We start from the raw sequence: 14,456 nt of genomic DNA, 5'->3' as shown, positions 1-14,456 counted from the left end.
CCTCATCCCTCATGAGCGCCTGTAGCACAAAGACCCCTCTGTTCCCATCACTCTCCGCTGTCCTTTGTGAAGTGTTGATCTTCAAACGGCTTCCTGCCTTCCATCTTGTCGCTGGATTTCAGGAAATTTTGTTCCTGGCTCGTACAACAATGCAGACTGACTTTAGTCACACGTTCATTCTACACTTTTGTCTTCTCAGCACTTGTCGTTTACTGCACAAAGAGTCGAAGGGCGGAACGTTATTGGCAGAAAACTCTGGTCCAAATGGAGGAGATGGAGTCGCAGATCCGGGAGGAAATCCGCAAAGGTGCTTCAAGATCTTTGCATTCATTTGTTTTTAAATGTGCTGATGAGGTGAAGCTGAAACAGATGGGGACGGAAACATCGAGCACTTCGCGTTTATTCAAGTGGTATCAGTCTGAATCGCAAGGTTGATACGACTGTTGACGGATTTGTGTCTTGTAAGCGTGACTCATAAAAGCCAGTGTCTGACAAATGATCAGTCACACTCAGACACAGGGAGTTTGCCACATCGCTTCTGCTTTGTCTGCACCACAGGAGCAAGGTCTTTCTGTGTGTTTGTGTGTGTGCGGAGGAAAGCTGTGTGAAGGCCACTCCACATCTGAGCACCCAGATTTATGGTGTAGAGATAGGAGGGGCAGATACGGGAAGAAAGAGATAGCAGCGGGAGTCAGGGTTGCGAGTCCGAGGGAGGACGGTGTGCGCGCAGGAGAGAGGTTATTTAGTCAAAAGATGAGAACAGATTTGTGGAAAAGTTCAGGGGAAGCAGTGATAATAGCTGAGGAATGGGGAGCGAGGGAAGATTTGGACTTTAAATATTCCAGATTATGGAAACGGGAGCGTCATTTTTGTCTCACCAGGGGTTGGATTGCAGAGTGACTCGCACCCCAAACCAAATTGCAACCCAAAAACGCCTCTCATCTCACAACAGGACGAGGGGTTTCCATAAAGGGCTCCCGCGCTGTCATTAGTGCGGCAACATTATCCGCTCTCATAACACGCTGCTGACAATAAGTCCAATATTAGCATTCCAGTTTGTCTGGACACGCTGAGCGACACTAAATCTCGGCCGCCACATATGTTTCGGATGGGGTGGATTTGGCAGATCTGATTGGAGCTTGCTAAACATTTGAGCCACACTGGACCGCATAAGCTGGCAGAAGCCGGAGACAGCGAGGCAGGAATATGAGAAAACCCGAGGCTGGTCTATTCAACCGTCGAGCAAAAACATGACACTAGATCTGAACGTCTGATTGAAAATCTCTTCCACAGGCCGAGCCACAAGTACATTTAATGCTTTTAACATTAGCCGAGACATAGATTCTGTCTGAGGGAGTCCTAATGTGATTTTAAAAACAGAACGTGTGACCTTATTTTCCGGCCTCTCGGTTTGTTTCTTTATCTTCCCAGGCTTTGCTGAGCTGCAGACAGACATGACAGATCTGACGAAGGAGCTGAATCGCAGCCAGGGCATCCCCTTTTTAGAGTATAAACAGTTTGTCACGCGCACATTCTTCCCCAAGGTGAGAAACATTACTTTTCTCTGCTATCTGATTCAAGCCGGCAGATGTATTGTGCCATTTTTCCGGCTCGGGAATTCATCCTCTCCACAACGTGTTCAATTTTCCACTACCTGTAAATTGCTGGATGAAAATCACCTTGAAACTTTTAAACATAGGAGAGAGACGTGCAGGGCAGTTTGCCTCCCTGGAGGAGAGTTAATGTGTTCTCCATAGGTAAGCAGTTTTCTGTTGTGGTACCCACCCTGAAGGTAAACTGTGGCTCTGTCTGGGTGTTTTTTCGACCAGAACAGAAGACACAACTCAGCAGGCTTTGTCTCCCAACCACAGGCATGGTCGTTCAAGGAGACAGAACAATAGCAGGCGTCCAGACCAGGAAACTTTCCCCCTGATTTCCCAAAATACAGCCTTCACTTACTCACCCCCGCAGTGTGTGCAAGTACACACCACTGTTGTGTCGCTGCAGCTCTGGACACTGTTTTGAGCTGCCAAGGAAGTGAGTGGGGAGCGATGAAAGAGCTTCAAAACATTATTCAGGTGGTTCAGAACCATCCCGTCATCATGGAGAGGGGAAACAAAGCTGGCTCTCTTAGGATGAAGCGACTGACCCGCGTCATCATCTGTGACTGAGACACTCATTCTGAATTAAGATTAATTTCTAAGGACTCAGTTGGAAAAAAAAAAAGCACAATAAGAGCCAAAGATCTTTCATGTGAATATCAGGGGAAACAAATTTGTGAGCGGTCAAAACAACAAATCATGACACGGCTGGGAAAATCCTTGCATGAGTTCATTAGATTTAAAAGAACACCACTCAAGTCTGTTCTGTTTTGTTGAAAAAATAAAATAAAATAAATTAGTGGTGGGACTTACAATAGTATTAGGATTAATTAATTACAACATCAAAAAAATATTTAATTTAATTTAATATTATAAAATTAAAATTCTTATACAAATATTTTCAAGACATAAAAAGAGCTTTAGTTTCAATCAGGTTATATAAAATGAATATTGAATATATCAACATGGTGATTCATTGTGATATATTCAAACTGATTCAACAGTATTTTGTGGTTTAAATATATGAACGGGTCCATCATTTGATTCAGTCATATACCAAACTCATTCAAATTGAGAAAGGTGGCGTATAAACTATTTGCAAGAAGCTCAACAATGAAGACAAAATTCTGAATGTTACTCTAATAAAATAGCAGCTGTGTTGAAATGCGTTGATAAATGACTTGAGAACACAGAACAAAGTAGCATTTCTCCGTGTTTAGCTTCATATTTTGACCCGTAGCTGGATGAATACACCTGAGGCGGGACAGACATGCGAGTTCGCGACTTGCTCAGCTGCTAAAGAGCGTTAACGTTGTGGAGTTTCTCCAGATAATTGCTTTAATTTTTAATGAATGGACAACAGGCCTGAAATGACACAGGATGACGAGAGGCTGCATCATCCCTCCCAAGACTCATGATGCTGCATGTCACACTCGTGTCTCTTCTTCATGCTCCGTCAAGGACTCGCCGAGCAAATGTGTTCCAGTTTACATATTAGCATGCAAAGTCTGAAGGGCAGCTGTTTTTGTTTCCTCTGTCTTGCTGTTTGTGAGCTGCTGCGTCCTTGTTTCAGATGTGCTCCGATTACGAGCGCAGTCTCGTCCAGCCGGTCTACGAGAACGACGCGCTGGGTCCTCGGGCTCTGCCGGAGACCCATCCTCTGCTGCAGGACTGGCAGGTGAGGGGTTAAGCCATTACGATGTCGGATTTTGCCGGAGCGCCTCGATCTGAGCCCTTTCTTCCTCCCTTGTCCTGAAAGTAGGTCACACTGAGGCTTATTAAGGTTTATAGTGAAGCCGTTGATGAAGAGTAAAGGCAGGCCGTGTGTGTCAGTGTGTCTGAGTTTCCTTCCATACTTTTCCCATAAATAGCTCCAGAAAATCGATTTTTTTTGTTGCCGGTTTTATGTCGGCATTTAGCTGATAGCATTTTAACCTCTTGGACATGAGTGAGGAGGATATGGAGAACCTGAATTCACTTTGGGATTATCCAATGTGAGGTGACGGAGATGGATCAAAGCGAATGAACGTATGAATCATCCTCAAACAGAGTGAATCTAAAACTGCATAGTTAAGGGAACGCAGGAGGCTCTTCTGTCTTGTCAACTTGGCCACGAAACTTGTGAAAGAAGCACAACTCCTGGCCTTTACAGAAGTCACCAGCCCTTGTGAACCTCTTCAACCCCGGGTCTCAGACACTTCCTCAACATAGCGCAAGGAAGTTGGGCTCTCTGCTAGAGGTGCCATTTCAGTTCTCATGCTATACTCAGACTATCAGATGTAACGTGGGCTGATGAATTTAGAACAACAAAGCGTGGAGAGACACCATCTGATGCTGCTGATGGTGAACAGTGTCAATTTGCTGGCTAACTTTACTGAAGTGGATCTGTCAATATTCATTGTACTTTTTAAAGCTAGACAAAATGGGAAAATCTTATCAATGTTTGATAAATAATCTCTTTTAAAGTTCTGAAAAGTTGCGTCTGGCCGGTCAGAATAAGTGATGGTGAAGGCCATGAGAACTGGAGTCAGTGAGCTCCACCGTTTGAACAATAGGTGTCGTGTTTGAAAGCTCTTAAGGAACAGACTGTCCACCAAGTTGATGGCCGCCCGATGACTCAGTGTCATGGACTCCACAGTGGTCTTTTAATAGAACTCCGTCCCTGCTTGTTTGTGTGTGTAATGAAGGGGCCAGCTGGGACTGGGAGATATAGTGTGTGAGACTCTCACTCCATGAATGGGATGCGCGCGTCTGGGCGAGCGGAAGTAACGATTGCAGTCGGAGTTTTGGGTCGCCTGCCGAGGGAGCCTGTCTCGCAGTGATGAAGTGCCTGGGATCCACACCGTCTAACCAGGAAGTGTTTTCCAGGTCACAGCAAATAAATCTCGCAGGCGGGCATTTATCTTAATGGACACCCCTGTTCTCCTTCTGTCAGCCTGCGAACCACACCATATGGCCGCAGTCCAGAGGGAAGACTTCATCACACCGCTGCTTAGTCGCACCCGCAGATAGGCCACACTCATTAAGTCGACTCGGCACATTTGGAGACGATCGAACAAAGTCAGCCGCCAAGATGGCGTTGATACAACCAGATAAGGATTGGATCCCACTCGGGCTGTGATAGAACGTGTTAGAAAGATGGCCCCCGGAGACAAGGGGTGGGGAGATGGATCACAGAGGGAGCGGCAGGTGTGTGATGCGGCGGAGGTGAGATCATGTGGTGAAATAATTGTCTGTCTGCCGCCAGGCCAACAACACCACCAGACCTAACGTGGAGGAGGGCATCACCCTGTTCTCCACACTGCTCAATAACAAGCACTTCCTCGTCACGTTTGTTCACGCCATGGAGCAGCAGAAAGACTTCGCCGTGCGAGACAGGTAATATGTTCCACCACCAGGATAATCTCAACTTCCTCAAGTGCTTTCGTCATCCTGCCCTGCAGTTGTTTTGCTCTCCTAAAACCTGCCTGTCATTGTGGATAATCACTGAAAAATTCCAGAGGGAAGACCACATCACTGTCCCAGCTTAGCGTTCACTTTGTGTCCCCGGGTTCTGCTGGACTTCAGGGTCCGGGAAATCCCCGCCGCTCTTTTGGCCACAAGCTGTCTAGATCAGCTCTCGCGGTTCTGCTGTCACAGGTGCTGCTGAGAAGACCTCACCCTTGACTGTTATTTTTACTGTAAATTCAGATGCAGCCTGGCGTCTCTGCTCACCATCGCCCTCCATGGTAAACTTGAGTACTACACCAGCATCATGAAGGATCTCCTGGTGGACCTGATTGACGCGTCGGCCTCCAAAAACCCCAAGCTGATGCTGCGTCGCACCGAGTCCGTGGTGGAGAAGATGCTCACGAACTGGATGTCCATCTGCATGTACAGCTACCTCAAGGTGAGCGTCTGTGGCGGAGCGCGGAGGGTTTTCAGCCGTTGACTGTGCTGCTTTTCCGCCACCTCAGGAAACAGTGGGCGAGCCCTTCTTCCTGCTGCTGTGTGCGATCAAGCAGCAGATCAACAAGGGCTCCATCGACGCCATCACAGGGAAGGCCCGCTACACTCTCAATGAGGAGTGGCTCCTCAGAGAGAACGTGGAGGCAAAGCCACAGGTCGGCGTGGAAGCAAACCTGATCCAATAAATCAGTCTCCTTAACCGTCCTCCTGTCTGTTTGTTTGTGCAGAACATCAACGTGTCCTTCCAGGGCTGCGGCATGGACTCGCTATCCGTCAGGGTTATGAACACAGACACCATCTGCCAGGTGAAGGAGAAGATCATCGAGGCCTTTTATAAAAACTTGCCCTTCTCCCAGTGGCCCAGAGCAGAGGATGTAGACCTTGGTAAGAACACATTTCCACCCTTTATTTCCCGCCCGCCACCACAGTGAGATAAAGTAATCTCCCTCGCAAAAAGGTCAATTCATCTCATGATGCCCAACTAACCTGCGGGTGCAATATAATAAACGACAGGATGCATTGAGAAGAGTGTACGGTCATAATCAGGAAGACTTATTGCTTTCAGAAGCTGAACAGCCTGCAGAGCTGATTTGATTCATGATCCAAGAATGTTGGTGACAAAAGCGAGCTGACCCCCTCCCGCCGCTGCCGCCGCCACGCGGAGATTTTACCGTCTAATTCTCTCCATTCTGCAGAGTGGTTCGACTCGGGCAGCAACAGCAGGCTCCTGCAGGATCTGGACAACTCCTCCTTGATGGAAGACGGACGCAAGAAGCTCAACACGGTCTTTCATTACCAGGTGTGTTTCTCTCGCTCTGAATGACACTGAGGTGACAACCTGGTGATGGCTAATGTACGGAGCATTTACTGCATCATGGGGTTTGTATTTCACCAAAAACAACAGTTAATATTGTGGAAAAAAAAACCCTTAGATTACTTATAATAAACACAAAATGTGTTTCATAGAAGTATTAGCTGTGGAAACAGAGGAGTACTTTTTCATCCGAGAGATAGGAGGAATAAAGGGACTGTCAATAGCAAGAAAAAGTCGATGGCGATTGTCTCCGAACTCCATTACTCAGGATTTCAGTCCAGCCGTCTAATCTGTCAGAAAACCTGCTTAAGCGCAAGAAATGGGTCATTGTTAAGAAATTGATGAGAATAACCTCCATTCATATTTTATCTCCGTCACCCCGTAATCTAATTCAATTTCACTCAGAACAAAAACCTGAAACGAGGAGATAGCAGGGTAAACAAACTTCTGCAAAATTGGATTTTCCCCAGCAAAATGGAAACGTGGTGATGTTTGCGAAGCGTCAGACTGAAACCGCCAGTCAACCACCTCGTGATTCTTAGGGCCGATGTACATTAGCGCGTGCTAATCCGAGCGGTTGTCAGGAGGTCGGATTTGAACTGCTGCCGCAGCAGAATTGTTGAGAAATGAAGTTGGTGTGGCAACTTTTATCCCACTGAAGTGCTTTCTTTGTGCTTCACTTCCTTTTTCATTTGCCGATGACATCATAGCAGATGACGCCGGGTGTTGTCGGGATTAGCTTCCCTGCCTCCGAGCGGGGAGCTTCAAAGCCTGCCGCTACATGTTTGCTGTGACCAGAGTTGATGGAGTGTTTGTTTAATCTCTTAAGTTCATTCACACTTTCATAAACAGTCCCTTGTTGACCCCTCACCTCTGACCCGGACTTGCTAAGTGCTCTGTTTAGTTTTGGCTGGGCCTCGGGGACGGAGCTGTGAAAGCAGCCAGCCGCGGCTTGTACTAGCAGTCTGGGTTCATCGGCAAAGCTGCTCAATCCATTTCACCACAGGTTGACTTTAATGAGCCCAGCCAGCCTCCCGCAGACTCACCGACACACTCACACACACACGTATATACACACACCACTCAGCACCGGGGTCCCCTTGAGGGCACGTCTAATGATGCTGCACCGGTGCACCCCAGCTCACCTTTGACCCTCTAACCTCCTCTGTCTTTCCCAGATCCCGGAGGGGGCATCGCTGGCCATGAGCATGCAAGACAAGAAAGAGAACACCCTGGGGAGAGGTACGTCACCCTTCAAACGCAGCCCATCACTCTCAGACAAACACACCCCCTCACTCCAAAGTCGCAGCTGAACCACGTGAACACGATCCCCTCATGTAAACACACGTGAAGCCGGCGTCCTCCGAAGACACTTTGCAGCTAATAAATCACAACACTCACACGCCGCTGATTTAGCAGGGAGCCATTCAGCGCTCGCGCCGCTCACAATAATCCATTAGCAAATGTCAGCTTGTAAGAAGAAAGGTTGGCTCATTGTCCGCCTCGTCCAGGAGTATAATAACCGTCCCGCTCTATGACAGATGGGTTTACATTCAGTCCACAATGAGCTTGTCCGGCTCGCTGTCTGAGGGGTCTACCTTATATAATCTGCACCAGACCAGAGCTCAGTTCTGCTCGTGCTCTGCCCATCAAAGCCTCTCCTCGCATTCACAGCTGGCCAAAAATAGGCTTATGTGGACCAAACCTGGCTCCTACTTCAAAGCATTGGGGGCGGAGGGGGGGAGTCTGTAGTGCTCCCTGGCTAATATGAAACACTGTCCTGCCTGCCTGTGATCAGTGTTGAGGGTCTGGAGCGGAGCCCACCAGGCTGGAGCATCTCTGGCGGAGCACGCCAACACACTCGCCAGGCATCTGCACGGCGAAAACACAAGAAATAAATACTTCACTTGAGCAGAAAATAGGTGAGCTAGGGACCGGTAAATAAACAGCTTTATCTTGTTTACAGCAGCTGATAGGAGCCCCCTCATCTGAGAAGTTTGGAGCAGGAACCAGACCCTCCCCAGACCGTCCCATTTAACCACTCTTAATCCTAGGAAGTTACAGGACATTCAGATTTAATCTCACATTTCAAGCACTTCTGTTGTCGGGCCTCACAACAAACTACAGCGTTCCCGGTGTGTGTGTGTGTGTGTGTTCCCATGTGCTCATGCATGTGTATGAGTGTGTTCTGATCTATATATAAACAGCTAGATTTAACGCTCTCTCCCAACGTCGGCGCCGCATTACCATCTCATTACACAGGCTCCGCAGCCAATCAGCGGCTCGCCGTGTCTGTCTCTCCTAATCTCACTCTTTTCTCCGTCTTTCCGCCCATAATCTTTCTTTTTCACTCTCGCAGACAGCTCCCCTCCTCTTCCGGCCCACAGTCCACCTTAATCACTCTCTCCACTCGTGTGTACTCTATCTCCCTTGCTCTCCTGTCAGTGTCCCTCATGCGTTTTTTTCTCCTCTCGCCGAGCTGTCACACTCGTCTGTGCGCCCTCCCTCCTGTCGTCTCTTATTTTCTTTGCTCTTTACCTTTTGCTGATTGCACATTGTTTCATGCTGTGTCTTTCTTTTTTTTTTGTCTCTCCCTGTAGTTAAAGATCTGGATACAGAAAAGTATGTGCATTTGGTGAGTACGTAATGCTCTGGAACCAGTCTTCCTGGAAGTTCTTTTCTAAAGTCTTGGTGGCTGGGAGTCAATGTTAAGGAACGCCCTTGTTTTTAAGAGCTGATTTAGCAGGGATCAACATGCTGCACGGAGCAGCCTCGCGTGGATGTGTGAGAAATCTGCTGTCACTGCTGAGTGAAGCGCGACTTGTGAGTGACGGACAGCTGTCGTCGGGGTTGCTTATGGGTTACAGTAGCTCTTCTGCAGTGTTTATGCTTGAGAAACCGCAATAGCTTCCAGTAAACTCAGAAAACAATGCTGCACTGAGAGAAACAGACTTGTTGGGGAGGGTAATTCCGTTCTAAAATGGAGCGACCTTTCAAGATGAGGCTCTGATTCAAGACGTTCCTCAGTCAGAGTGATGTTTCCGGTTCTCCCGAAAGAGCTGGAATGAATGAGGAGCCATTCTGTGTGGCATTTCTATGTTCTCTAGGCACTTAAGTTCCCTCCCACCGTCCAAAAAGAGGGAGGTTCATTGACGAATGTTGCTGGAATAGGCTGCAATCCCAACTCAATGTTGAATCTCCTCTATTAAAATTTCATATCTTCAGCTTCTCGCTCTTGATGTAAAGAAGGAGGGGCTTAGTGGTAGACTGACCAAAGCCATTTCAATGGGCATGTAAAACCACGAGGAAAATAATTCTCCGGGTCCTTTAAGTCTGGAGATTTGTGTTGCGTGTGCGCCACAGTCACCGAGGACTGCCGGGAGAAATGGGGGTGAATGGAGGTGAAGAGGAAAGCTGCTGAGAGGACATGACAGCTCTAATGCAGCTTAAGCTCTTTTATAAACGTCAGCCAAGATACGGGCCCTTTGACTTTAGAATAATGAGTTCCTCAGAATGCAATTTGCCGGCTGAATAGTTAGTTTTACTGGCGTTTTTGTCGTCCGTTTTTTGACTGGATTTGAGTCTTTGACCCGCATGGGCGAGTCAGATTTTTGATCGTGTACACAGCGGGCTGGAGAAATCTCCCATCGCTTCCTCAAATTCTCGCCATTACTCAGACTTTCAAAACACCCCGATGTGGTTTGTGGATCAGGTGACTAATGCATGAAACAGAGAAATCCCCCTCAGACAGTGAAGCATTCATGAGAGCGCTGGTGGGAGGCTTTATTGCTTTAACCTGAGAGCAGAATGGCAACCTCTGACCTTTGCTCTCACCTCAGGTATTGCCTCATGATGAGCTCATGGAGACCAAGAAGTCGCACAGACAGAGCCACCGCAAGAAAGTCCTGCCAGAAATCTACCTGACACGCCTGCTGTCGACCAAGGTGAGCGCTGGAGCGACCGCCTCATACCGAGCACCCACTGTTGCTCTTCTCCTCCACAGGGAACTCTTCAGAAGTTCTTGGATGACCTCTTCCAGGCCATCCTCAGCATCCCCCCTGACCGCCCCCCGCTGGCTGTCAAATACTTCTTTGACTTTCTGGAGGAGCAGGCTGACAAACGTGGCATCACGGACCCGGATACGCTGCACATCTGGAAAACCAACAGGTAGCGTAAAATCACTTGAAAACACAACCTGAGTGGTGAGTGATGGCTGCATTAGTAACTATGGTTCTGTGAGGAGGTGGGTTGTGCAGTCCGCGTTTTGTTGAATAGAATGCACGGTCGCCGTGGTTTCCAAAACTAATTCAGACTGTCCGCTCCTCTGAACCCGCTCTTCCGTGCAGTTTACCTCTGCGATTCTGGGTGAACATCTTGAAGAATCCTCAGTTCGTCTTCGACATTGACAAGACGGATCACATGGACGCCTGCCTGTCCGTCATCGCTCAGGCTTTCATCGACGCCTGCTCCATCTCTGACCTGCAGCTCGGCAAGGTGACCGTTTGTCCATCAGTCTCCGACCACTGTATCCACCTGTCAATCTTTGGTATCTGTGTATCTCGGTCTGCCTCACAAAACTCTCCCCATGTGAGGCGTCAGACTGTCAACGCCGTCCACCTCCACTCGCATTGCTTGCAAGGTCATGAGTGCGAGGAAGCTTTTCTAGAGCCGAGTGTGTAGTCTTCCATGTGTCTCCGTGTGTGTCTGCATGTCAATGTCCTCACTGCTCACAAATCCGTCTCATCCCTCCGACTCTGTGACCCTGAGCACGCTCGGCTTCCTGCCTCTCTCTTCGACTGGCTTCCTCCCCGGAGAGACGCCAGGACTCATCAGATGATTCGGTTCTTTCAGTGTGAAGCCGTCTGATTTATGGGTTTTGTACGGGAGTCCACAGGCTCTGCGGATCTTCTTATAGGGAAGGTAACAGTACAGTCTCCTCATTAACTTTTTACATCTGGCGTCGGAGTCAGTGGGCTGGAGGTTCTGACCACCGTCCTCCAGCAGGTGAAGGAGACTGGAATGACGGGCCTCCTGGTGTGTTTGTTTGTGTGTGTGCGTTAGCAAGAGCCCCAGGATGGGACGAGGGGCAGCGGGTTCCGGATAAGCACGGCAGAGGTGAGAGAGAGAGAGGGTTGCAAACTAGCCGTTTCCACAGAAACCCTCTTATCTGGCGAGGTGCAGGCACAGAGGGCTCAGGAGGGGTCAGCAGGCAGATGGCAAACCGCAGGAAGTGACCTTGCAAACAGGAAGAGAGAATTCCCCGTCAGAATCCCTCAACACCTTCAGACCGGTGGAACGTTAGCACAAACGTTCAGTGACACAAATAAGCGATGACAGAAATATTCAGGTGCGTTGTAAGCACTTTCACGATGCCGAGGCTGCCACCGCCGCGCTGGCCTACATTCCTCTGTCCCTCCCGCTCTCTCGCTCAAAACCACTAACTCCACCGCAACCTCTTAACTTAAACTTCTGCTTGACTGAGCACCAGCGCGAGTATTGTTCCGAGTGGAACGCTGTTGAGCGGAGAGGGAAGCGTTCCCTCCCCTTATTGTCTCGCTTCACATTGGGTCTTCAGCAAATAACATCCAGTCCAAGTGAGCAGCCCCCACTCTCTCTCTCAACCACTGATACTTTTCTTTCTTTAATCTGCACAATGAAGCTCAATTTTCCTCATCAAGTGCCGAGGCGCCGTGCTAAATTATTCATTTCACTTTGGGCTCCAGCCTCCGAGCGTTAGTTAAAGGCTGAATTAGAGCCATTTTCGGCGCCTCGCTGGAGGTCGAGGAAGTCGTTTTATAGTCCAGTGTTCTCTCACGTCCATACAAGCAGTTTCACAACCCAGACTGAGTATGGCAAAGCAGTCATCGGTCTGACTCAAAAAACTTTATCAGAACATTTGGTTCCTCATTGTTTTCTTCATACATGAAGATCAATACTTTAATAAAGTTCATAAAATATTTTAATGGATCCTAAAAAACATTTTGATTTAAAAATGATGACTTGTATATACATATGTTGTGTATCATTTCAATATGAAATAATTGCCAGCTTTTTTATCTTTTTGATTCTATCTTTTGACGTAGCCACACTACAAAAACGTGTCAAAGATTAGGAGCTGACAAGTGAATGTGAATTGTCCCAAAGGTGTCGCCGTAGTGACGCAAAAGAGGAGTTTTACGCACATGTGTGGGAAGTTCGCTAAAAGTTCTGAGTCAAAAACAGCAAAACAACTTATGCCTGGGCTCGATATTGTAAAAAAAAAAAATTAAATATTTCACATTTAGATCATTAAATTCATGAAATCTCAATATATTTTACTGAAATATTTCAATGCTTAAGTGGAGCGCTTGCGAGTGGTTCACAGTAGTGTGTTGCGATGGTCACCACACCAAACACTACAACGCAGCTTTTCTTCCTTTACGTTGGCAGTTTAAAACATTCTAATCAACTATTTAGTGTTCGGATATCAACGTGTGTGTCAATCTCCAGGACTCTCCCACCAACAAGCTGCTGTACGCCAAGGAGATCCCCGAGTACAAGAAGAGGGTGCAGTGCTACTACAAGCAGATCCAGGAGATGTCGCCCCTGAGCGAGCAGGAGATGAACGCTCACCTGGCCGAGGAGTCACGGGTCAGTAGGAGCTTCTTGAACGTGAGAAGCGCTGGCGATGGCGTGAAATTCATGACTGGAATTTGCTTCACAGAAGTACAGAAATGAATTCAACACCAACCTGGCCTTGACTGAAATCTACAAATATGCCAAGAGATACAGAAACCAGGTGAGAGCGACTCGTGAAATGACCTCAGCGGTCCGATTTATTCTCTGCAGTCTGGAAAGCAGGGGTCACTGTGGCGAGAAGCCAATTTAGGAGAAACTATTGACTAAACGTCAGCAGAGAATTTACCCGGCGTGTTTAACCAGGCTGCTAATTCTCTGATAATGTGACCCCTCGTCTGCACCCCCACGCTTCCTCTGCTCAGGGGCTTAATGGCTCCCCCTCCTGATAAACCCCTTCAGCTACTGGAGCACTGGCATGGACCAGCGGCTTAGATTCACACACGCTTCTCAACGCTCTGACTGCCTTTTCTTCTCCGTCTTCCTCGCCCGGCGTGGCAGCGACTGAGAGCGTTTAAATCCCTGCGACACAGGCGACGTGTGAGAGAGCCCCCGCAGATGCTTGAGCAGCCCAGGAGCTTTGGAATCCACCTATGCATGACTGCTCCTCTCACGACTCCCTCTGCTCTCTGGTCAGGTGGTCAATGCTCTGGAGAACAACCCCACCGCACGGCGCACTCAGCTGCACCACAAGTTCGAGCAGGTCATCGCTCTGGTGGAAGACGACATCTACCAGTGCAGCAGCGAGGCCTGAGCGCCGTCTGCTTTCTTTCACCTGTCTTCAGAGGACCCCGCCCCATCTCCTCTGGAGCCCCCTCCACTCCAAAAGGGAAGGAGATTTCCTGGACCTGCAGCCCTGGTGGCCGTCGATTCGCACTGAAGCCTTTACAGAAACGGGCCGAGCCAACGATGCACTGAACTGTAATATAATGTCCATAGCAATATTTATAGATGTGATATAACGGGGGGGCCGCGACAGGCGGCTGCTGAGAACCCGCAGGCGTGTCTGCTGCCATTAAAGTGACTCACCACCATCGGTGCTTTGAACCTTCCGTCCCAACGTGCTCCACAAGTGGCTCCTTGAAGAAGAGCCCGTCGGTCCAAACAAGAGGGAAAGTTGCTGAGTTACAATGTGATCTCACTATAATCTAGTGTCTGACATGACTGTACCTGTGATGCCAAATGACGTGTCAGAGTTTGTGAAATAAATGACAGTATTTAGAATTTTAACAATTCAAATGATGTCACCGTTATTTTTCTGTTAAACGGCCATAAACGTTTCTGATTTATATTTTCAAACTATGATATCATCTCTTCTGCGCACGGGTCGCAGGTGAGACGCGTTCCAGCTTGCCGCCAACAGATGCCTGGAAAATAAAATAATAAATATTTTAAAGATTTATTTCTCACATGAGACACTCTGACCTGACAAAAAGATTTTTTTTTAACTGGAATGATGAAGAAAGGTTAGACACAAA

The 14,456-nt window shown here is 48.1% G+C and overlaps 1 protein-coding gene across 1 annotated transcript in view; it reads left to right on the top strand.

Moving 5' to 3' along the window:
• The window catches only part of plxnd1 (plexin D1), a 53,706-nt gene extending 39,495 nt beyond the window's left edge, over positions 1 to 14,211 (top strand). The window contains exons 21-36 of the mRNA XM_053849120.1: positions 200 to 307; positions 1,432 to 1,544; positions 3,175 to 3,279; positions 4,849 to 4,979; positions 5,292 to 5,490; positions 5,558 to 5,704; positions 5,777 to 5,933; positions 6,245 to 6,348; positions 7,542 to 7,605; positions 8,964 to 8,998; positions 10,203 to 10,307; positions 10,367 to 10,530; positions 10,710 to 10,857; positions 12,853 to 12,993; positions 13,067 to 13,141; positions 13,616 to 14,211. Of these exons, the coding sequence (XP_053705095.1) occupies positions 200 to 307; positions 1,432 to 1,544; positions 3,175 to 3,279; positions 4,849 to 4,979; positions 5,292 to 5,490; positions 5,558 to 5,704; positions 5,777 to 5,933; positions 6,245 to 6,348; positions 7,542 to 7,605; positions 8,964 to 8,998; positions 10,203 to 10,307; positions 10,367 to 10,530; positions 10,710 to 10,857; positions 12,853 to 12,993; positions 13,067 to 13,141; positions 13,616 to 13,732 (1,913 nt within the window). The 3' untranslated portion in view covers positions 13,733 to 14,211. The remainder of the gene's footprint in view (positions 1 to 199; positions 308 to 1,431; positions 1,545 to 3,174; positions 3,280 to 4,848; positions 4,980 to 5,291; positions 5,491 to 5,557; positions 5,705 to 5,776; positions 5,934 to 6,244; positions 6,349 to 7,541; positions 7,606 to 8,963; positions 8,999 to 10,202; positions 10,308 to 10,366; positions 10,531 to 10,709; positions 10,858 to 12,852; positions 12,994 to 13,066; positions 13,142 to 13,615) is intronic.
• Positions 14,212 to 14,456: the final 245 nt, after the last annotated feature.

Source organism: Synchiropus splendidus, chromosome 18 (assembly GCF_027744825.2).
Source record: "Synchiropus splendidus isolate RoL2022-P1 chromosome 18, RoL_Sspl_1.0, whole genome shotgun sequence".
NCBI classification, from domain to species: Eukaryota; Metazoa; Chordata; class Actinopteri; order Syngnathiformes; family Callionymidae; genus Synchiropus; species Synchiropus splendidus.
This window is presented reverse-complemented; position numbering and strand designations above follow the sequence as displayed.